Here is a 25,148-nt window from a genome sequence, read left to right on the forward strand (position 1 = left end):
TCTTTGCTAGCAACATTTCCACTTACTGTAAAATTTCCATTTACTGTAACCGTACTTTTCAATTTTGAATGTAACTTTTTTTTACCTATTTTAGTGGAAAGTTTAGTGTCAATGTTATTATAATTCTGATCTCACACTGACTACCAATTTGCCTCTTGAATACTTCCTTTGCATTACTTATGTAAAATTATCTAACAGAATCATTTAACATATGATGTGGACTGAATCTGTTCACCTGGGACTACACCTCAGACTGCCCTTTTACATTCTTCAGTTTCTTCATTAACAGTAGTTATCATAGTATTAAAGACTCTCTTATTTTCATTAATATCTGTATTTGGTTCAACCTGAAGGGTTTCAATTGTGCTCAATCTGCTAACAATTTATCCCTTATTAACTTTTGTCCCCCATAAAATCAACAGTAGTCTTTTAAACTTTTTAAGTATCCCCAGCAGATATTGCTGTTTTTCCAGTGAGAGCTGTTTCCATCTTATCAAATTTAATTTTAGTGTCCTATGATATTGCTTGACATCCTTCCTTAATTCATCAAGTTTCTTTGTTAGTCTCCCTAGCAGAACTGTCTAATTTGTTGTCATTATCCCAAGCACATGCTTCTTTTTTATTGTTATTCTTCTTTATATCCTTCCTTATTTTGTGAAACTCCCTTCCGGGGGCTGATTTATCTCTCTCTCACAAACAGCATAATATCTTGTAACATTTCCTTTGTACTGGTGCTCTAGTGATACTTAGTACCCCCATCAGTAATATTTTTTTGTTAAATCTGCCTTCCCTTGAGCAAGTTTTTGCACTTCATTTTTCTCTAAATGTCTAAACTTATTGTAGCTCATCTCCAAGACAATATACACCTCATTACTTAATTAAATAGTGAAAAGCCAATATGGAGTAACAATAACATTATGAAAAGGTTAGACTGTTACTACCACCATTACTGAGGTCATTATAGTTGTTGTTGTTTGGCATGTCACTGTCCAGTGCAGCAAGGAGGTCATGTTTGTATGGCTGCCACATCATAGTTTGCAGGCAAACAACCACATACTGCTACAATAGTTTACTGTTGAACACATATGAGAAGTAAAAGCCTACTGTTAAGTCTTTCAAATAAATTGAACGGACACTGTCATTGCTTTAACACACAGCCTATTCATGTAACACTTAATTCACTTTTAAGTTGATGCATTGGTGTCATTCTAACTAACACAGGTTCCTCGTCTGAAACTCGGACATGAACTGACTGTCTCGCGATCAAGAATTGGGCGCTCAAGTATCATCACAACAAAAGGCCTTGAAACTATACATTGTTTGAAATTAAATTTACAGAAATTACAATTAAAACTTAACTCATTAAATTAACTGAATACATCGAAAAATTGGTTCCTTTTAATAGTTTCTTCTACTGCAGGGGTTAAGCCAAATTATTTGTTTAAATAATGAATTTAACAAATATAGTTACACAAACAATACTTTTTTAAAAATTGTTAATTACTTTGCAATTAATTAAGGGCTGGCTTTGCTAACATATTTTAGAATAGAGCCAAATAAATCCTTTAAGAATACTATTAGCTGTCTTTCCAAATGTTTGTACATAGTACAGAATTCATATTTGTTTATAGGTCAACAACAGAATTTAAGCTACAAAACAATTACTGATTTCACCCTACAACAAAAGATGATAACTAGGAATAATTGAAATAAATTAGAAAATCAATTACATACATAAAACTAAGAACAAAATTAGATATCGTGTTATATTCTTTAAAATTGAGGACCAACCTTTCTCTTATATGAAAATACAGATTATATCCATGTATGTAAATGGTAATTAGACATGAAAACATGAATTTTAAGGAGGCAGATGACAAAACATGAGGGGAAGTAAAAATATCCCAGCTTGCTTCATCACAAGTTGAGTCTAATTGTTTAAATCTACCTCTTCATCTATACTCCACAAGCCACTTTCCAATGCATGGTTGAGTGTAAAACTATGATTACTCCTGCCTTTGTCGCATTCAAGAATGTTCTGTGAGAAGCAAACTATCTGTAAACCTTTGTATGAGTTTGATCTTATTTGATTTCACTGCTACTGGTATTTTTCAAGATATATGTCTATGGAAGTAATACTTTGATGAACTCTTCTGTGAACATAAGTCTCAGAATATTAACAGTAACCTACTCTACTATACACAACATTTCAGGTGGAGGAGCACTTCTGTTACACTCTTGTACTTGCTCAATGAAAGTGTTGTGAAACATGCTACTCTTCTGAAGGCTTTTAACATCTTTCCAATCAACCCTATCTAACTATCTAATAAGCGAACCAGACTGCGAGCAATACTCAACAATCAGTCAAACAAGTGTTTTGTAATCCATCTCCTTCATGACTGAACAACATTTCCTAGGGATCTGTCAGATGAATCTCAGTCTGTCATTTGCTTTTGATACAACTAGTTTTATTTGAAGTTTCTACTTTAGATTGTTCCACACAAGCACTCCTAGACATTTTATGGATGTTACTCTTCCCAGTGTTTGATTGTCAGTTTTGTAACAAAAGAATAATACACAGTATAATATGTACATTACGCTTAAATTATATATTTTGAGAGTCAACTGCCAGTGCATACACCATGCATGTGTCATCCACAGGATTTCTTACATTTCGCTACTGCTTTCTGGCCTCACAAATTCACTGTATACAACAGCATTTTTCACTAACAGGATCACCAAGCCTTTGTCATGTTATCATTGTGAGTACCATGTGAATGTGGAGCACAGAATGCAAATTTGTATGATAATGGGGGAAAATATCTTGTGTTAACTTTTCTACCAAACACATATTTATGTCAGTGTGTTACTTTATACCTTTATACGGTAATAATTAGTTTTAGAGATTGGGAACATCATTTTACCCAGTCTGTGCTAATAGTAAAGGAACATAGGTTTTGTTCTAGGTTCATAAAAACAAAATATAGATTCTTATTATTATGAGTAATGATTACAAGGAGGATACAAATTTGCATTGAACTGCAAATTACATTCTGCCTTCTATTGGTTCTAATTGCTGTCTTTGTTCACATTGCATTGAGGAATAATGGAATCAAAAGATGTGCATTTCTATCTCCATTCTTTGTTTTAATAGTTATTTTGAAGCAGATAGCATATACATATATACAGGGTGGTCAAAAACAGTTTGAAGAGCTTATAAAAGTGTTGCAAAGTGTTTTGTGCTGAGAAATAATTGTTAAGGGAAAAACTTGCACCATTTTCCAGTTAAGTAGCATTGAAGTTAATCATTCAGGCCGTTGCATGCACAAATTGCCAGAGATACTGTCGCCAAACCTGTCCTTCCTTTGGTTTCATAAAACTAAACAATAGAACAATACATAAATTAGACAGCAAGGATCAAATCTGAGCCAAAGTTTGAGCAGTCTCATGTGCTATCATGTAACAACCTGATTGTCAACATTCAATGCTAATTTATTCACAAATGGTGGAATGTATTGACTTTTCCTCTTAACAATTATTTATGTGCATAAACTACCCTGAAACACCCTAACAAGTTTTTCAGACTGTTTCTGACCCCTCTTATATGCTTCACAATATCTATAAAAAAAGTACTGGTTTTATAATGTGACATATCGGTTTCTATTTCTTTCAGGTTGGTTGCTCCCTGTGCTCCCTTGATCAAGAAGGCTTATTACAAAGAACTTATTCTACCAGAATTTAGAGCTTTTACAAATGATTTGGAAGAACTATTCAACAAATGTAAAACAATAACTGATGGCCACGTAAGTGTGCATTGTAACTAAGGGACAGAAAAAGATATATGCTTCTATGATTTTTGCCACTTTTGGGAAAATACTGTGATGCTATACTCAAAACTGATGATAATCTAGGCACTGAACAAGTATAAAATTGCTTTCTGCCAATAAACATCACAGAGTGGACAAAGAAACACTGATTTAGGATGAAGGATACTTGTAGTGTAAAGAATAATAAATATGGAATGTGTGTTGTGGTCTTCAGTCCAGAGACTGCTTTGATGCAACTTGCCATGCTACTCTATCCTGTGCAAGCCTCTTCATCTCTGAATAACTACTGAAACCTACATCCTTCTGAATCTGCTTAGCATATTCATCTCTTGGTCTCCCTCTATGATTTTTACCCTCCATGCTTCCCTCCAGTACTAAATTGGTGATTCCTTTATGGCTCAGAATATGTTCTAGCCAACTGACCTCTTCTTCTAGTCAAGATGTGCCACAAATTCCTCTTCTCTTGAATTCTAATCAGTACCACTTCATTAGTTACGTGATCTACCCATCTAATCTTGAGCATTCTTCTATAGCATCACAGTTTGAAAGCTTCTGTTCTGTACTTGTCTAAACTGTTTATCATCCATGTTTCACTTCCATACATGGCTACACTCCATACAAATACTTTCAGAAAAGACTTTCTGACACTTAACTCTATGCTCAATGTAAAAAAATTTCTCTTTCTCAGAAATGCTTACCTAGCCATAGCCACTCTACAAGTCTATAATTTTTATCCTCCCTACTTCGACCATCATCAGTTATTTTGTTTTCCAAATAGCAAAACTCATGTACTACATTAAGTGTAATATTTCCTAATCTAATGCACTCAGCATCACCTGATTTAATTTGACTACTTTCCATTATCCTCATTTTGCTTTTGTTTGCTTTATCTCATATTCTCCTTTCAAGACACTGCTCATTGTTTCAGCTGCTCTTCCAGGTCCTTTGCTGTCTCTGACAGAATTACAGCGTCACTGGAAAACCTCCAACTTTTAATTTCTTCTCCATGGATTTTAATTCCTGCTCCAAACTTTTCTTTTGTTTCCTTTACTGCTTGCTCAGTATACAGATTGAGTAACACCGGGGATAAGCTACAAGCCTGTCTCAATCCCTTCTCAACCACTGCTTCCCTTTCATGCCCCTCGACTCTTATGGAAAATAAGAATACAAAATAGTGGCAAAAAGTCAGTAATCAGTGAATATTGAAACTATGAGAATATCAGTAAAGTAGCTTTGATAACAAAAGAGGAAACACTTCCTTGATGGTCCACAATTATTTATTTATTTATTCACAAACCAGTTTTGGCCTCATAGGCTATCACCAGATAACTGCTGAATGTTGCAACCACAAATAAAATGACATGTGAGTAACAATGATATTAGTGATACATGCAGAGAGTTTTTATCAAAAAAAGCATCATATTAAAAAAATCATATTGTCTCTAGAAGTCGAAAATCAGTCGATGAAGAAAAAATTAATAACTGCAGAACATCAAGGAAGCAATTACTCTTTTGTTATAAATGTCAAATTTTGTTGAAGGCAATCGGGGAATTCAGTTAGTGTTATGAGGTAGCTTCACTTACCAGAGTAAAATACAGAGACTATATCAGCTTTCAGAATTACATATTTTTACTAAGGAAAAAAGAACAAGAAAGAAGGATGAGTTGATGGAAGATAGTCCAAAGGAAATTGATGATAACTATATTGTTATTTTATGGTTTTATAGACAAGATTTTTGGTTTTATAGACAAAATCTTTGGTTTTCAAATAGTGTATCGAAATTTACACTGAAACTAAACTTGCCTTATGTGTGTTTTGTCATCTGATAATATTTTGGTAAAAAACTGTGGCAGATTTCTTGTTGCATGCTCTTGCATCCACTGAAAGTTGCTGTCTTTATTTGCAGGTTTATTTGCCAATCTCCCCAATGTCTCTCCAACTCCACATCAACATACTATAGCAGAAATGTTGTACAATAATTACAATGACTAGAGAAAGTAATATTTAAGTTCGAGTCTTATCTAACTATTTGTTAGAGATGAGCACTCATTTATTTCTTCCTCAATACAAATTTTACTACCTAGTTGTCATATGTAATATTCACAATTATAAGTTCCCTTCATCTTTATCACAGCAGAGTCATTAACATTACATTAAACAACAGAGATAATAAGAATTAGAGATAATACAATGATAATGTTTGCTTTTCTTATGCATGGAGTAATGTCTTTGGTTCCTACACATAGCACAGTATCTGATGCAGTTACTTCTGGAATAAAAAGTGTTGCTACAAGGTGATGATAGTGTTGGTTTGACACACAATTGGAAGGTACTAAGTGCTTGTACTAATTTCTTTTGTGAGATGAATATGGATAAACATGATAAAATAGTGAACTTTGAACAAGAATTAAAATATGAAAATGATCTAAACACACACACACACATACAGAGAGAGAGAGAGAGAGAGAGAGAGAGAGAGAGAGAGAGAGAGAGAGAGAGGGAGAAGAGGGGGAGAGGGAGAGAGAGAGAGGGAGAGGGGGGGGAGGAGGGAGAGAAGATGATAGATAAGAAAATTCTATCTTTAGACAGTTCTAAAGTTTATGATAAAAAGGAGAATAGCTGTTGAAAAAATTAAAATAGTACAGCACATACCTACAGTTGGTTCATCACTGGCATAAAAAGGGTGAGCCAGCCACTCAAAAACACAAAACACAAAACAATCTTCAGCCTAAAAGCTTAACCTGAAGTCCACTCAGTACTTAAAATTCTAAAAGCTATATCACACTCATCTTGTTATTTATTAAAATTGAGAATGGGTCACCACTTATATTTGCTTCTGCTGTCTCATCACACTGTAAAATGCACTCTATAAAAATACAACATGTAGTGATTTGTTTACCACAGATATAATAAACTGATAAGGGAGGGGGAGTGAATGTCTCTCCCCAAATTGTGTAGCTATATGGTAGTGAACAGTGTCTTATTTGAGGCAGGTCAGCATTACCTCATCCCACGATGTGACAGGTACAAAGTACCACAGCTGGATAGTTGGCGTAACCAATTGCAGTTGACTCTGCCTCACTGCCAGATCTTTACTCGCCCTCCCAAGTGTATGGCTTTCTGTGTCAACAGTGAAATGGCAGTGGCAGCCACTGGGAATGGCACAATGTGTCTCTGCAGCTCACCTTAGCTATTTTGTCAGCTTGCTCATTTTTCAAGATTCCCATCTGCCTTGGTCTCCAGCAGAATGGTATTTTCCCTCCTGTTGATGAAAGTCACAGCTGTTCAATATATTTTACATAATTTTCTATGCTGGGTACATTTGCTCCAACGCTAGTTTTGCACCAAGTGAATTGGAGCAGGTAAGAGATGTTTTGCTTTGAAGATACTTCATCTACATCCCTACCTTCAGGATAGTATGTGGACATAAATCTTAAGACATAAAAGCTTTGAAAACAACAATTATGGTCATCCCATATTGATAAAATTTTGGTTTACAATGTAAATACTCCTTGTCAGCCATAGGTACCACTTTCTGATAAGAAATAATTGTATGAAATTAGCTCTGATAATACAATACATAATATCCAATACTACATGTTTCAAAATGAGACTAGCATTGGTAATTGTGATGATGACTTCAAACTGAAATGATGTGAATGCCACAAAGGTAATAGTAAATTCCTAATAACAATGGAATTGAGACAATTATTGTGTGAGATGATCTTATATGGAAATTATAACTTAAACCTGGAATCATTACTCATAACATTGAGTAAGAACAGATGATAAACAGAACTACTAAAACTGGTGGTATTGATGGAAAAAAGTGCAGGAAATCCATCCCAAAAAACTTTAGAAATTAGAAGCACCATGTAATAAAACGATACTCCACTAAAAAACTTTCTCAAAAAATTCAGTCTATGTCACCAACACATAGGCATTCCATTTGACAAGGATGAACACACTACTTCAAATAGACATTAATGGTAATAATAGGCATAGCTTGGACCAAACAACCATATATCCATGACTAGTGAAGATACTATGGAAACAAAATGAGAATTAAAATATGCCATGGATTATGTAACTTCTGCTTGCAAGACTAATTCAGTTCATCAACAATCACTACAAAGACCAATAAAACAAAAATATTCTGAAAAGAATAGATTGCTACTCACCATATAGCAGAGATGATGAGTCACAGATGGGCACAACAAAAAGACTGTCAAACAAGTAAGCTTTCAGTCAAAAAGCCCGACATCAGAATCAGGTAACACACACACACACACACACACACACACACACACACACACACACACGCAAATGTAACTCACGCACACGTGACCACAGTCTCCGGCTGCTGAAGCCAGACTACAAGCAGCAGAACATGATGGGAGAAGCAATCTGAGCAGTGGGATAAGGAGGAGGCTGGGTTGGGGAGGGGGAGGAATGGGAGGGTAGGGGTGGTGGATGGTAAAGTGGTGTTTTTGTGAGCATACGAGGATAAAGTGGAGAGAGAGGTTAGAGCAGCTATGTGCAGTCAGAGGTTAGACGGAGGGCAGGAGGGGTGAGGGACACTGGAAAAGGAGAGAAGTAAAAATATTGTGTGTGTGTTGGTTGAATGGAGGACAGTGTCTTGCTGGAGGGGGAACAGGGGAGGGGGTAGGTTGGTGTTGGACAATGATTAAGGAAGTGTGATGTCAGGAGGGTTATGGGAAAATATGATATACTGTAAGCAGAGTTCCCACCAGTGTGATGCAGAAAAGCTGGTGTTGATAGGGAGGATCCAGATGGCACAGGCTGTGAAGCATCCATTAAAATGGAGAACATTGTGTTGGGCAGCATGATCACCAAGTGGGTGGTCCACTTGTTTCTTGGCCAGTTTTTCATGTGGACAAACAGCTCATTGGTTGTCATACCTACTTAGAATGTAGCACATTGGTTGCAGCTTAGCTCGTAAATCACATAACTGATTTCACAGGTAGCCCTGCCTCTGATGGGATAGGTGATGGTGCGAGGACATATGGGTCAGGCCTTGCATCTAGGGATATTACAGGTATATGAGCCATGAGCAAAGGGCTGAGAATAGAGGTTGTTTTGGGATGAACGAGGATATTGTGTAGGTTTGATGGTTGGTGGAATACCATTGTGGGAGGGCTGGGAAGGTTAGTGGGTATGACACAGTCAAAACCCTTGCAGAGAATGTAATTCAGTTGCTCCAGTCCTGGGTGGTACTGAGTCATGAGGGTAAGGCTCCTCTGCGGCTGGATGGTGGGACTTTGAGAGATGGGGAGTGCGGAAGAGGTAAGGCATGGGAGATCTGTTTCTGTACAAGGATGGGAGGGTAATTAAGGTCTGTGAAGGCCTTAGTGAGAAACTTTGTGTATTTCGAAAGGGACTGATCATTACTATAGATGTGATGGCCATAGGTGGCTAGCATGTTTGGAAGGAACTTCTTAATATGAAAAAGGTGGCAGCTGTTGAAGGGATGTATTTCTGGTGATTCATGTGTTTATATAGACGGTGGCACTGATGTATCAGTCTTTGAGGTGAAGGTACACATAAAAGAAGGTGGCTTGGGTGGCTTGAGGCAGAACAAGTGAAGCAAAGGGTGAGTAGATGATGAGGTTCTGGAGGAATCTGGAGATAGTGTCATCATCCCCAGTCCAGATGGTGGTTGATGAATAGTTTGGCATAGGATGGTGCCACGTGGGTGCCAATTGCTGTGCCCCAGATTTGTTTGCTGGTGATGCCTTAAAGGGGCAAGTGCGTATATAGTTGGACATGGTGACTAGGAAGCACCTTCCATATGCATCAATGTTGAAAAGTTTCCTTATCCCCAAATGACATATCTCCAGCTGTGACCCACCTCCTTCCTCCATCTCTTCACATTCTGTCATTCCTTGACCCTCATCACCATAGACCTGTAAAACTATCCCAATTGGGCCCAAAACCTCCTTGCAGTACCTCTTGTCCATCTGTTAAATTCTCCTCCTATGCAATCCCAAATTCCTGAGCCCCTATCTCACGCACTGAAGCTTTTGCCCTCCAACAACTAGAGTTGCATGCACAATGTGAACTCAAAGAAATCTCCAACCTGTTCACTTCCTGCTCCCACTTTTGACAGCCACTATTTGCCACCTTTACAACATTCTCCAAACTGCCTCCACATTGCTTCGTAACTGACAAACCTTGTCGCACCAACCTATGACATTTACACCATCCTCAAAACTTCCGTACAGAATCCAGAACCTAAACACACCCAAAACACAGTCATGAACCTTTTTTCCAAAAGCCTTAGCTCCATGCAAGTACCAGTCCTTCCCAAAGCCTCCCTTTTCCCCCACTCCCAAATTCAATCATGCAAGACTTGTTAATCTCCACAAAAAGAACTCCAGTCTACCACCTAAAACCTGATTCCAACCTTATAATTCTACCTATAGACAAAGGCTCCACCACTGTTGTTTCGAACCCAAGTATTACATGGCAGAAGGACTCTGCCAGCTGTCAGATTCATCCATCTACAAACCCTGCCACAGTGATCCCATTCCCAAAATCTAGCTAGATGTGCAATCTCTCCTCAAATCCTCAGGACAGTCCTAGAACCTCTCCTGGAGTCTGTCTATCTCCTCACTCCAACCTTGTACATGCTTTCTAAAGTCCATAAAGCCAACCACTCAGGATACCCCATTGTGACTGGTTACTGTGCCTCCACTGAGAGAATCTCAATTATTACTCACAACCTACCCTCCTGTATAAAAGATACCAAACATTTCCTCCACTGACTCTCCACAGTTTCTTTATCACATGGTACCCTGCGCATCACTATTGATTCCACCTCACTTTACACTAACATCGTTAATGCCCATTTCCTTGCTGCTATTGAACATTTCCTTTCCCAAGGTGCAGTGGATTCCAGACCTACAACCTCCTTCCTAGTGGCCGTGACCGACTATATCCTCACCCACAGTTACTTCTCATTTGAAGGCATCACCTATAGTAAATCCACCTAGAAGAATATTTTCTAACCACCCAGAATCCCAAACCCCTCACCTGGTTCACATTTACATGAACAGCTGCTATCCATTCCACACCAAGAAATCCCTTCCATACAGCCTAGCCATCCATGGCTGTCCCATTGCATCTGCAGTGACAAGAGGACCCTCTTGAGATATGGCAATGGTCTCACTGAGGCCTTCACAGACTGTATTTACCCTCACAATCTTGTACAATAACATCTATAGTGGCTTTCCCACTGTCCAACCAAAGAGGAGCATTCCCCTCGTGACTCAGTTCCACCCAGGACTGGAGCAACTGAATCACATTCTTCGCCAGTGTTTTGACTACCTCTCACCATGCCCATTATTCTTCCCAACCCACCCACAATGGTGTTATGCTACCCACTGAATCTACACAAATACTCATCCATCGCTACACATCCTACAAGTGTGATCATGTAGCTGTGGCAATCTGCTTTCCTAATATTCCATTGATAGGCTGGGCAGCTGACAAACACACATTCAACATTAAAACTGAGAATAATAGGAACAGAGCTGCATTCCACCAATATAACAAAGTGATTGACAGTTGAGCCTGGAAGGGGGATGTCATTAATTTGCTTGTACATGCAAGCACACTATGGCTCTAGTAACAGCATCTGTGAGTTCCAAACTTCATTTTAACATTCTCCATTACTGTGCAACACTGAGTTCACTTTGTAGGGTTATTATAGTCTTATCATTTTCTTAAGAAATTTCACAGTTAATTACACACACTGACAGAGTAACAAAGTGTATGAGAAGAGATCACAGCTATTGTCATCCACAGTTGACTGATAAGTGGCAGCAGAGGTAGTGGGACAAAATGACAGCTGTGTACAGGACAAAAAGTGTGGCCACACTTGCCCTTTGGTTGACGCTATAGTAACAGTCATATAGACAATTAGCTATCTGTTGATTTGTTTCTCTATTCCAGAAGTTCTTCTTTCCATGTGATGTGTTATGTTAAGTTAGGGTGCACCAAATAAATAGTATGCCTGCTCTGTTTAATCATTGGTTATCATCATTTAGCACATTTAGACATTTCTAGCTACAGTCTCTGATATAATTTTACTGACACTGTTTTCTTATTGTGAACCCCAGCTGGGATGGTGGGTAGTGAAGTTGCCTGATATTGTATTAAGATCTGCTACTGACCACTCAGTGTACTCAGTTACTGTTTAACTACAGTCTCTGTTTTGATCTGTCTACTCACATAATGCTTATTTCATTTTCATTCCAATTGAGGATAGCTGCTGAACTTATGCTCATATCTATCATTTCTGCCAGTTCAAATTATGTTAAAGCCAGTAAATGGAAATGGTTCATTTGACATTAACACCTCAATATCTGAGTACAACATACAAATTTAAGATGACTCTTTGTTTTTTTACTTCTTATTCAGTGAGCGTGGTCAATCTGTACCCTCCAGATGTCCTGGTTGTACATCCCCTCCTGCCCTTACTATCCACTGTACATGTTGGTGGCTGTTGGGATGCAGAGACAAAGAAACTAAGCTCTGATTCAGTGCACCTAAACATTCCTTTACCAAGACTAAGCTTCCTGTCAGTCCATAATTGAGAACGGGACAATGTAGAGGTGAAGACTTCCCCAGTTGACTCAAATAATTCAATAACCTAATACATTAATATGTTTGCTTGTATGGTCATCTTCTGCAGCAACTGTTATAATCAATTATTATTGGTTTTTCTGTCTTAAGCTTACTGCAATTAATTAAAGAGTATTTTACAACAGACGTGTTCCACTTTTATTTACAAGGTGTCTTTTGTGGTTACTGATGTTTCTGCCTCTTGTTTACATACTCTGCAAACCAATGCTTCTTCCTTCATTGTTAGCAGAGGTTGAGGTCAAAAGAAACTTGGTTGTACATTCACTCTTGGCAATTTTTCACTTTATAAAATAAAAAATGAAAAATAAAAGTAATAAAATAAATGCCACAAGTGAGTGTACAACCAAGTTTCTTTTGAGTTCAGCTTCAACTAACAATGAAGGTAAAAGCAGTGATTTGCAGAATATGCAAACAAGAATCAGAAACAACAATGACCACAGAAGATGCTTTGTAAATAAAAGCACATCACATCTGGTGTAAAAATAACATTAGTAAACTTAAGACAGAAAAAACAGTAGTAATAGTAATTGATCCTAATACATTAAATCTAGAGTTTATATGAAGCTACTCTTCAGTGGAATAGAAGGAGTTTCTCAACAAAATCTTCTTTAATTTGGTCTTAATTCCCACTATAATGTTCAGTGATAGGCTACCGAATACAGGTGTACCCAAATATCTGACTTATTTCTGTGCTATTGTTAATGAAATTGATCACACAGATCATTTTAGATAAAGTGGATGAGTAGATAAAATGGGAAAAAAGGCTCTTTGGAAGAAGGAAAATTATAGTGTAGAAAACTGAACAACAAACCAAGAAGGACTACTGACAATGCAAGACAAGAGTGAAGGAAAAGGTAATGTGAGGAAATAGCACAATTATAAAGGCAAGGTAAGGTAAGTGAAATGCACAGTGCTGCAAATTTTATAACAATGAAGGAACCAGGATAAATTAGTAAGGAATGATAAAAATCAGGGAAGGGTAACAATGAATACTAAAGGAAACACAAGATGGAAGGCACGTGTAGAAGATCTATATGGTTCCAACTAATAACCAAAATGATGAAAGCAGCATAGAACTAAACACCACAGATGTATTTCAACACTTTCACAGAGCTTAAAGCCAACAGATACACTTGCTATCAGCAGCAATGACCCTGGCCAACACAACTCTGCCTCATTGCCACAGTGCCCCTATGCAAAGCTGTCACCATAAACACACACAGTTAAGAACTGAGAGCCTGTCCTAGCTTACACTACTCCACACTGTCTCCTTTCATGTTGCTAGTGCTGCTGCACTGTAATTCACACATCTAGGTACAACTAACACTCTGTGGAGTACATAGGAACTGTGGCAGAACCACAATGGTGTGCAAAGCAAATTGCTAGAGGAGGAAACCAAGTGGCACAAACTCTCTTCAAAAGTGCCATGGACAAGATCTTATATGTCACTGAAAAGATGGAGATACCTCTATAATTGTTACGATCAGTTTTCTTCTCTCTTTTTATTTATTTATTTAGCATCCATGTCATTGTACAAATGATATTGGACTTTTACATAGTGCATGTATTAATGCTGATGTTCATTCTGACAGTACACTGTTAGAAGTACAAATTTTGTTAATAATTTCCATTAGACATAGAAAAATGTTGTCACTTAAGTTTTTCTGCAGTTCAGCAACTATATTGTCTTCTCCTGATCCTTTGCTACTTTTAAGTTGTTTTATGATTTCCTCTTTTGTTGGTGGCTTTGAGTTTGGTTGTATCTGGAACAAGTTATCAAAATGAAATTCTTCATTTTGGTGGATAACAGCCATGAAGTTCTTTAAAGTAGTCCACAGGTATTCTGCAATTCTTGTTGTTATTATACGCAGTCTTCCATGTTTTTCGGTTTATGAATTGTAAATTTAGTGATGTGCACTTCTTTAAATTATTTTTGAATACTGTATAAAAGTTCCTTTCATTGTTAAAATGTGATTCAATTGAAGTTCATTGCTCTTTTATATGTTGTATGCTGATCTATTTGAGACATTTTGATGCATGTTTCCTTGCTTCTATAAAAAATTTTCCTGTTCTTATCATTTTTATTTGCATTCCAGATGTTCCAAGCTCATTGTATCTTTATTTTTATTATTTATTTAATTATTATTTGTCCCATAGATCAAATCAGTACAATGGCTTGTACAACTGATATGGGATAAGTCAATACAAATATACAGTTTACAGGAGTCTAAAACAGTAACAAGAACACAGAAGAATGATTATTTTACATTACTTACAAAATTATGTTACTTAAAGTTACGGCTTTACAGAGAATTGTTACATGATGTGACAAAATTGACTTAACAACATTCAGCTTTGATACATTACCATGCACTAAGACAATTTTGATTTCAAATATTCCTGGATGGTATAAAAGCAGTCTTTTCTTAAAAGAGACTTCACTGTCTGTTTGAATTTATTTATTTCTTGGATTTCTTGTATAAAAGTTGGAAGATGATTATATAATTTTACTCCCATACACTTGACACCGTCAGTGTACAGTTTTGTTGAGTGGGTAAGTATTCTTAGAGAGGTTTTTGATCTTGTGTCATAATCGTGGTAATCCATATTTTTGCTAATTTTGTTGATACTTTTTTTGGTAAAGAATAATAATTCTAGTATGTATTGGCATGGGAGGGACAAAATATTTAGTTTCTTAAATAATGGTTTACAAATGTCTCTTTGTTTTTTGAACATAATTGTTCTGACTATCTTCTTCTGCAGTTTGAATATCTTAATTGATTCAGAATTTTGGCCTCAGAAGATGATTTCGTAGCTAAGTACAGACTGAAAGAGTGCATGGTACATTGTGGTTAGGGTACTTGTGTTAGTGACATTCCTTATTGATCTAATCATGAAGCATACTTTACTAAGTTTTGTGCTGGTAACATCAATGTGCCTTTTCCATGTGAGCTTTTCACTAATAGTGACGCCCAAAAATTTTATTTCATTTTCAAGTTTAACATTATTTTTTTCCAGTGATATAGTTGATAGTAATGGAGTTCTGTTTTGGGCCGTGTGGAAGGTTATTCCAATTGTCTTTTTTGCATTTAGCAGCAGCCTGTTACTTTGAAGCCATCGACTTATTTGATCTGTGGTCCTATCTATATGAGATTAGAGAATTTGTTCGGGTGCAGATATGAGTATAGAGGTGTCATCAGCAAACAAAACGGTTTTTGTGTTTGGTAGGCTGTGAGGAAGGTCATTTATGTAAAGTAAGAACAGCAAGGGGCCCAGGACGGAGCCTTGGGGAACGCCTTGCTTTATGGTATGCATGGAGGAATGTACAGTGCTAGCTGTACCTGAGAGGTTAGTTTCATTTAATTCGACATACTGCTGTCGATCTTCCAGATAGCTTTTAAACCAGTCATAGGCATTTCCTCTTATTCCATAGGAATGCATTTTTTGCAAAAGTATACTATGATTAACCATGTCGAAGGCCTTTGTTAGATCTAGGAAGACACCTATCGCTGGGAGTTTTTTGTCCACGAGCTCCAGTGCATGATCTAGAAATTCTTGTATTGCATCAGTTGTAGCTTTCTTACTTTGGAAGCCGAAGTGAGCAGGTGACAGGATATTTTCTTTGTCTAGAAAGGACATGATTCTTGTGGCCATTATATATTCAAATACTTTACTAAAAGTTGAAAGCAGTGCAATGGGTCGATAATTACTGGGATCCTCTCTGCTTCCTTTTTTGTGGACAGGTATAATTTTTGCAATTTTGAGCATACCAGGAAATGCACCATTCAGGAATGAGAAGTTAATTATATGGGCTAGGGGTTTACTGATAAAGTTACTGCAATTGTGAAGGAGGAAGCATGGAATTTGATCTTGTCCAGCAGATGATTTTTTTTTTTTAATTCTGCTGTGAAGTGTCTTTTCTATTTCAGTTTCAGATGTAGGTCTTAAAAATAGAGTCTCAGAGCATAAGTTTGGTTCTAGTTGTAAGGGACAGCTATTTTTAAGATGGTTAGCCAGGTTTTCTACTGTTTCTGTAAAGTAGTTATTGAATTCCTCTGCTGTTTCTTTCCCACTGGAGACTAATTTTCCATTTATTTTTAAGCTAATATCACTTTGTAGTTGTTTTCCTCTATTAGTATTCATATTAATAAGTTGCCACATGCTTTTGCTCTTATTTGATGACAATTTGAGGCACTTATCATTCTGTAGCTTTTTGGCTGCATTTACTACATTCCTTAATATCTTTTTATATAGAGTAAAGTATGACTTAAATGCTTCACTACTGCCTAGTTTGGATTTGCTAATGTAAAAAAGTTCTCTTTTTCTTTGTGATGATCTAATGATTCCTGGGGTGATCCAGCTGGAGAGTTTCCTATCTTTGTTGATACATTTTGTTTGTAAGGGAAAGTGGCAATTAAAATAATAACAGAAAATATCCAAGAATGCTTCATATTTGCTGTCTACTGTTTGAGCCTCATATACATTTTGCCAGTTTTCATTTTGTATATCAAAGAGGAAAGTATGCATGTGGGTTTTATTGAAGTTTCTCCTCTGTACAGTGATTTTATTGTGTTCATGACTGTTATTTTGCAACCAGACCTGCATAATTAATGCATTGTGGTCTGAAAATCCTAGTTTGACAGAGGATACAGTACAATTTATATTTCTTGCCACTTGATCCAGACAAGTGGTACTGTGATTTGTTATCCTGGTTGGAGTGTTAACCATTAGGTCTAGGTTGTAGCTGTTCATAAAATTTTTAATGCTTAGGTGGCTAGAGTTTTCTGAGAGAAAATCTATATTATAGTCACCACATATTAGAACACTATATGATTTTCTTTTACTTATATTTTCTATTACTGGTGCTAGATTTTTGTAGAAAGTCCCTATGTTACCAGAGGGTGACCTGTAAAGTGCTATTATATAAACATTTAGATCTGTAAGCTCTATACCTGACAGTTCTATATCTTTTTCAATACTATACAAATTGCAAATATCAAGAGGTGTAGCAGTAATGTTGTCTTTTACAAATATGCAACTACCTCCACTTTTGTAAGATGTTCTTGAGAAGTGACCTACGAGTTTAAAATTTGGTATCACAACACTTTCTATTTCAAAATACCTCATGAAATGTTCATTAATACGTAATATCTGTGTATCTGACAGTTCACTTGCACTTGATAACAAAATTTCTAATTCATTAACTTTGGTTTTGAGCCCTTGTACATTATGGATGTATACTTTTAGATCAAAATTTTTTTTGTTTAATTTTTTTACACATTGGTGAGGAGGTTCAGACTTTACCTTATTTACTACAATTTGCTGATGGAGTCCTTTGCAAGTTTTATGGTGTATCTTCAAGTTGTTTGATGATGCTATCTTTAACTTGTTTGGTGATGCTAAGTTTTTTGTTTTCTCAGAGGGGGATAGAAAAAATCCTCCTTCTTGGGTATATTCCGCCTTGATCTTAAATTAACTCTTACAGGTGTAACTGCTGCAGTCCTTTGTGGATCTTCTGATGTCTCCTCTTTCGTGCTTTCTTCGTTCTTGTCGAATTTGCTTTCCTCATTTTTGCCTGTAAGTCTTTCAGGAAGCTGATAGACAGATCTATTTCATAATAGTCTTTCTTTAATTATTTCACTGATGTGATCGCACATAACACTTTTTCCGTTGTAATTAAAGTGCATTCCGTGATTGGTGTGTAGGTTTCGATGTAGTTTACTTACGTCCAGTACATCACACTTTGTGTATTCAGCACACAGTTTCTTAATTTTGATGTTAGTTTTCCTAATTTCTTTATTAACACATGATAAATAACTCATTACAAGTATGATTCCACAAGGCATGCTTCCATTTCCTTTTAAGAGCGATCGTTTCTTTTGCAATGTGAATAATATATTTTTGAAGTTGTTGCCAACATTTAGATTTCTTTTTTCCAACTGCATTTTATAATGATTTTCTCTGGACAACTTATGCATGTCAAACCACTTGGGTTGGTATTGATTCTTTTTTATAAATATTACTCTAACCTTGGATTTAATGATAGCCAGTGATCTGAATCTGAACTGTTGCTCTTGGCAACATTTACAGTGACACCCTCCTTGTCAAAATGTCTGCTTATAGCAAATTACATGGTCGAATTGTTTTTCACCACAAATTGGATTTGGTGACACCATCTAATTTGTTTTCTAGAAAGGTTTTTGCAGAATGTGAACTGCAGATCTGAACATAAGGGTGGAGGTGTGGCAGTCTATGTACACACTAAAATATACGGTATCATTCCATGGTCTGCAAACACATGTACAGAAATGCTGTTTGAAGCTGCAGCAATACGGACACCATATAATGGGGAAAAGTGTATGACAATAGGGCTCTACATATTACCGAACAGTCAGATAAATGGATTTCTAAAAAGTTAAAATTCCTGTTAGATAAGGCTGTCAGGGAATTTCTTACATAATTGTAACTGGTGATCTAAATATTAACACACTAAAAGACAACTCTTATACAAAAGGAGCTTTCAAGATCTGACTAAAACTTATGGACTCAGTGTAGCAGTAGACAGCCCACAAGATGCTGTAAAAATTCAGAAACATTAATAAATCACGTAACCACTAATATACCACAGAGCAGGTAGACAGTACAGGTCATATACCCAACCTTGAAGACCACTATGGCCTATTGGTCAAATTAGAGGCAATGTAGGAAGGCCAGAAAAAGTATTTAAAGAGTTTAGACAAACTAAGTAAAGAAACATAGATAGGCTGAAAAGGCTATTGGAAACCGAAGAGTTTAATGAAGTATACTTCACAGAAAACCTAGATAAAGAATGGGAATCATTCTGCAATACATTAGGCCATTACATAGATATTGCATGTCCATTAGTATGTAGGGAAATAACTGAGAAGTGTAATAAAAACTGGATCACAGTAGAGGTGAAAGGGAAGAGGTGAAAAGTATGTATGAAAATTGTTGGCTAAGGTCAGCCCAAGAAAATATGGATGCATATAGGGAAAAGAAGAAATCATACATGAAACTGATAAAAGAAACTAAATTGACATACACTCCTGGAAATTGAAATAAGAACACCGTGAATTCATTGTCCCAGGAAGGGGAAACTTTATTGACACATTCCTGGGGTCAGATACATCACATGATCACACTGACAGAACCACAGGCACATAGACACAGGCAACAGAGCATGCACAATGTCGGCACTAGTACAGTGTATATCCACCTTTCGCAGCAATGCAGGCTGCTACTCTCCCATGGAGACGATCGTAGAGATGCTGGATGTAGTCCTGTGGAACGGCTTGCCATGCCATTTCCACCTGGCACCTCAGTTGGACCAGCGTTCGTGCTGGATGTGCAGACCGCGTGAGACGACGCTTCATCCAGTCCCAAACATGCTCAATGGGGGACAGATCCAGAGATCTTACTGGCCAGGGTAGTTGACTTACACCTTCTAGAGCACGTTGGGTGGCACGGGATACATGCGGACGTGCATTGTCCTGACGGAACAGCAAGTTCCCTTGCTGGTCTAGGAATGGTAGAACGATGGGTTCGATGACGGTTTGGATGTACCATGCACTATTCAGTGTCCCCTCGACGATCACCAGAGGTGTATGGCCAGTGTAGGAGATCGCTCCCCACACCATGATGCCGGGTGTTGGCCCTGTGTGCCTCGGTCGTATGCAGTCCTGATTGTGACGCTCACCTGCACGGCGCCAAACATGCATACGACCATCATTGGCACCAAGGCAGAAGCAACTCTCATCGCTGAAGACGACACGTCTCCATTCGTCCCTCCATTCTCGCCTGTCGCGACACCACTGGAGGCGGGCTGCACGATGTTGGGGCATGAGCGGAAGACGGCCTAACGGTGTGCGGGACCATAGCCCAGCTTCATGGAGACGGTTGCGAATGGTCCTCGCTGATACCCCAGGAGCAACAGTGTCCCTAATTTGCTGGGAAGTGGTGGTGCGGTCCCCTACGGCACTGCGTAGGATCCTACGGTCTTGGCGTGCATCCATGCATCGATGCGGTCCGGTCCCAGGTCAACGGGCACGTGCACCTTCCGCTGACCACTGGTGACAACATCGATGTACTGTGGAGACTTCACGCCCACGTGTTGAGAAATTCAGCGGTACATCCACCCGGCCTCCCGCATGCCCACTATACGCCCTCGCTCAAAGTCCGTCAAATGCACATACGGTTAACGTCCACGCTGTCGCGGCATGCTACCAGTGTTAAAGACTGCGATGGAGCTCCGTATGCCATGGCAAACTGGCTGACACTGACGGCGGCGATGCACAAATGCTGCACAGCTAGCGCCATTTGACGGCCAACACTGCGGTTCCTGGTGTGTCCGCTGTGCAGTGCATGTGATTATTGCTTGTACAGCCCTCTCGCAGTGTTCGGAGCAAGTATGGTGGGTCTGACACACCGGTGTGAATGTGTTCTTTTTTCCATTTCCAGGAGTGTATTATGAAAACAAGATCAGAATCTCAACAAATAATACTAAGACCATATGGTATCTCATAAATGATGAGAGGAGAGGAAAGGTGTAGGTGTGCAAAACACTGATAACATAATGCTTGAGGTAAATGGGAGGGAACTCAAGGATCACAAAATATCAACAGTACTTTAAACAAACATTATATTGAAGTTGTGGAAAAATTAATAAATCAAAATTATACTTCCAAAATAAACACAATAAACATTCCATATGAGAAAAAATGCTTATTCTTTATCCCAACTAATGAATCAGAAATTGTAAAAATAATACATAGTCTAAAAACAAAAAACCACTGAGGGACTATATGATACATCCAGTAAAATAATTAAATGCTGTTTTCAGTGTGTAGCAAAGCCGTTAGCCTAGCTGATACGCTTATTGATAGAAAAAGGAATATTTCCAAAGTGTCTGAAAAAGTGTAAAGTAATCCCTGTATATGAAGGAAGCTGCAAAAAAGACCCAGGCAATTACAAACCTATAACTATTACATCTGTACTCTCTAAAATAATAGAAACCATAATGAAAGACAGAATATTAAATTTTCTACAAACATGCAATATTCTCAAGATGAACAACATAGGTTTAGAAAGGGCAAATCTACCAAAACAGCACACTGTAGACATAATTAGTGTCAGACTTGGGAGACCCATGCTGAAGAAGACAGACAGCTATAAATTTCATGGTGTAACAATGGATAGGTATATGGCATAGGAGAATCACATAAAGAACATTTCTAGCAAAATAGGTTCAAGCATATTTCTGATGAGAAAAATGTATAGGTCAGTAAATACACATACTCTACGAACAATGTACTGTGGACTAGTCCATCCACACCTCTCATATGGCACCCTGGTTTGGGAAAATGCTGCAAATGTGCACACATAAAGAGTATTAAGATTACACAAGAGAGCTGTACAATTCACTGCAAAAATATCATCTAGAGAATCCTGTAGAAATAAATTCAGGGAGCCAAATATTTTAACAGTAGCATCAGTATCAATTATCTACTTAAAAACTAACTGTGCTGTAACGCTAAATGAAGATTATCATGAAGGTAATACATGAAGAAAAAATGACTATCACATAGAAGGAAGTATGCTAAAATTAACAAAGACCCTGTAAATTCTGGACGCGTAATGTACAACAGTTTACTGCAGTCTATAAAGATGATAGAAAGTATGCCTCTTTTTAAAAGAAAATCAAAAAGACATCTGATCAATATTCACTCTTACAGTGTTAAAGAATATCTTGAAATAAAAAAAAAGACAATAGTGTCTCAGTGTACATTGCAAAGGGAAACTGCAAGAAATATAAAAATGTCTGTAGAATCGTCCCGGTATGTAGGGTGTACAATATAAAATATTGTCTTAAAATGACGCTGCTGCTGTTCTCTACTTTTTCTCTGTTTTACTTGGAGGCACTGAGTGAAGACTGAGGAGTTACAGAAAAATGAACTACATTATCATTGGTACCTTTCATAATGTACTTTTAATGAAATTTTTTGTAAAAATTCTATTAGATACCCTTTTGTATCTAGAAAATATATGTAACAGTCAGATTATAAATGCAATGATACATTAACTGATATATATCACTGTATTTTTGCTATGTATATGTAAGCTTAATTGAAACATGACTTGTCCATATCCTTGTAAGAAATGGTCCATGGACAAATAAAGAACATGAGTTTTAGTACTATGTAATGCTGTCTGCAGAAGCTTAAGAGTCTTTCTCCATATGCATTTGTCCTTTTATGTGCAGGAAATTTTCTCCTGTTGATCTGTGCTCACTTTTTGCCAATTTGTGAATTAAAGTCTACAACTAGTAACACTGTTTTTTTTTTTTTTTTTTTTTTGGGGGGGGGGGGGGGATGTGATCCCAGATGTTTGACACATTTTGTTGAAACTTTTCTGTTTCCTCTTTCTGTGTCCTGTTTTTCTCATTTGTTGGTGTATGTTTACTTAAAATAGTGTAAGCTTTATTTGATGCTTTAAATGACAGTGTGAAAAGTCTTTCACAGTTCTTATAAATTCTATTACTGAGTTTAATATGTTTTTGTTTACAGTCAAATCTGTTCCAAATTGACGTGCATTATTCACAACTCTTTTTCCTGTCTTTCTCTTACGGATCCTGAACTCTTTGTATCAAAATGATGTTCATCAGTAAATCTACTTTCTTGCAGTGTTGTTATCATAACCTTTTTTTTTTCAGTTTGAGCTACTGGAGATAATGAACATGTGTGCGTTAGGTGTGCTTGCTTCTATGAATGAATGTGTGTGTGTGTGTTACCAATTCTGATAAAGGATAAGTCTGCAAGTGGATGTGTAAGTGTCATTTGGTTGAGGCCTTTCTGCAAATTAATGTGTTATCTTATGGTAAGCAGCAATCTATCATTTCCTTACATTATTGTTATTAAAGTTAAATTTTCTTGTTTTTAAACAATGAATTTACATTAAAAGTGATTAGGTAATTTATGTTTCTTTGTTTGAGTTTATGGATTTGTTATTTAAGGCAGATTTCAGAATGCTCTGACTCACTTTTTGCACAACATTGTCCTTCACTTTTATTTCCTGGGAAATGGCTGATTTGGTGCTTGGAGGAGTAAAATCTCTTACAAACTGCATCTCCATTGTTGATTGCTTTTTGAGTTAGAGGAACAAATCTCAAAGATACTGCTCATGGTAGTTAGCATTGAGGATTATGTTTTAAGCTGTGTCTCTGGTGAACAGGCTTTTTACCTTGTGTTGCTTCTTCTTCTATTTCTGCCTATCCAAGATTCATTCTTTCCGCCATCACTACCATTGAAGTCTTCACTGTAATCCTAGCATGAAGCCCTTATCTGAGCCAAGTGAGCACTTGTTTGTATTATATGGTTATTACTCCTCCCCCTTCTCCTTCCTCATCACTTGCATGATGAGATGACGGGCTCTGGGACTTGGGACCAGCATAGCAGAGTTTCAGTATTATGTAACACAATCGTTTAATCAATTATTATAAATTTAGATGGCTGTTCAGAAAAATGGTTGAGAAAACGAAACTACCATCTATATTTTTACTTTGTATGAAACCTGGTATAATTTGTACAAACAGTTTGTTAAATTACATCATGTATGTATCATATCTACTTAAATTTTTTCAGGTTGCAACATATATTCCAGAACTTGCTTTAATGAATCCTGATTACTGGGGTATTGGTCTCTGTACTGTTGATGGACAAAGATTTTCATTGGGAGACTGCACCATACCTTTCTCTCTCCAGTCATGCAGGTATGTGCAAAAATACTAGAATGTAATATGAGGAGAACAGATACACATTCACACTCAGGGATATCAGAGAAGGGTACAAGGCATTAAACATTCAGGGGCGAAGAAGAACCTGTTAAAAAGTGATAATGTAATATTGAGGATGACTTGAATAATTTGGATGCAATGACCTTACATACAAATGTGACTTTTGTCAATATTATGCAGTGATATTATTATCATGAGGTTAGTGAAATGAGAATGAACTGGCGGCTGCTGACTTCAGGGGAAATACATATATTAGTACTTTTGCAGTCATGCTTCATGTGCAGCTTTATAGCCATCTTAAAATAAATATTTTAAGATGGTTGTAAAGCTGTTCATGAAGTATGACTTTACAGCAAAGAGAAATATAAAGTAGTAGAATTCTATTTGGGACTATGAAGAGGGTGGAAATGATTGTCAAATCATGATGCACAATTAGCCACACTAAATGACAAGCCAAGTCACAATGCCATTTCATCATGAAACATTTAATAAAGTGAATAGATGGTATGAAATTTCAGGGAAACCTTATGGAGAACAGATGGTAGCGATGTGTATAATGTGGCAGATGTCAACCCTGAATTTAATATTTTTAAATGAAATTTTATCCATCTTTGATAGCTGTTTGCTTTCAAAAAGCAATATGATAAGACACCAAAAAACATCAAAAAAGCTATAGGCTGCAAAATGAATCAAAATGTCTTATGTAGAGGTGGAAATTACATGAAATTGTTAAAATTAAGAGATATGAAAATTTTATTTCATCTAATAAGAAATATTGGACAGTATTAAGGGCAGTAATTAAATAATAAAAAATGGTTCCCTCTGTACTTCTGTTCATATC

At 37.0% G+C, this 25,148-nt stretch overlaps 1 protein-coding gene across 1 annotated transcript in view; it reads left to right on the forward strand.

Annotated features, from left to right (window-relative positions):
• The window catches only part of LOC126335878 (glutaminase kidney isoform, mitochondrial-like), a 306,299-nt gene that overhangs the window by 99,126 nt on the left and 182,025 nt on the right, over positions 1-25,148 (forward strand). The window contains exons 4-5 of the mRNA XM_049999352.1: positions 3,674-3,803; positions 24,156-24,283. Of these exons, the coding sequence (XP_049855309.1) occupies positions 24,186-24,283 (98 nt within the window). The 5' untranslated portion in view covers positions 3,674-3,803; positions 24,156-24,185. The remainder of the gene's footprint in view (positions 1-3,673; positions 3,804-24,155; positions 24,284-25,148) is intronic.

This window comes from Schistocerca gregaria, chromosome 1 (assembly GCF_023897955.1).
Source record: "Schistocerca gregaria isolate iqSchGreg1 chromosome 1, iqSchGreg1.2, whole genome shotgun sequence".
Classification (NCBI taxonomy): Eukaryota; Metazoa; Arthropoda; class Insecta; order Orthoptera; family Acrididae; genus Schistocerca; species Schistocerca gregaria.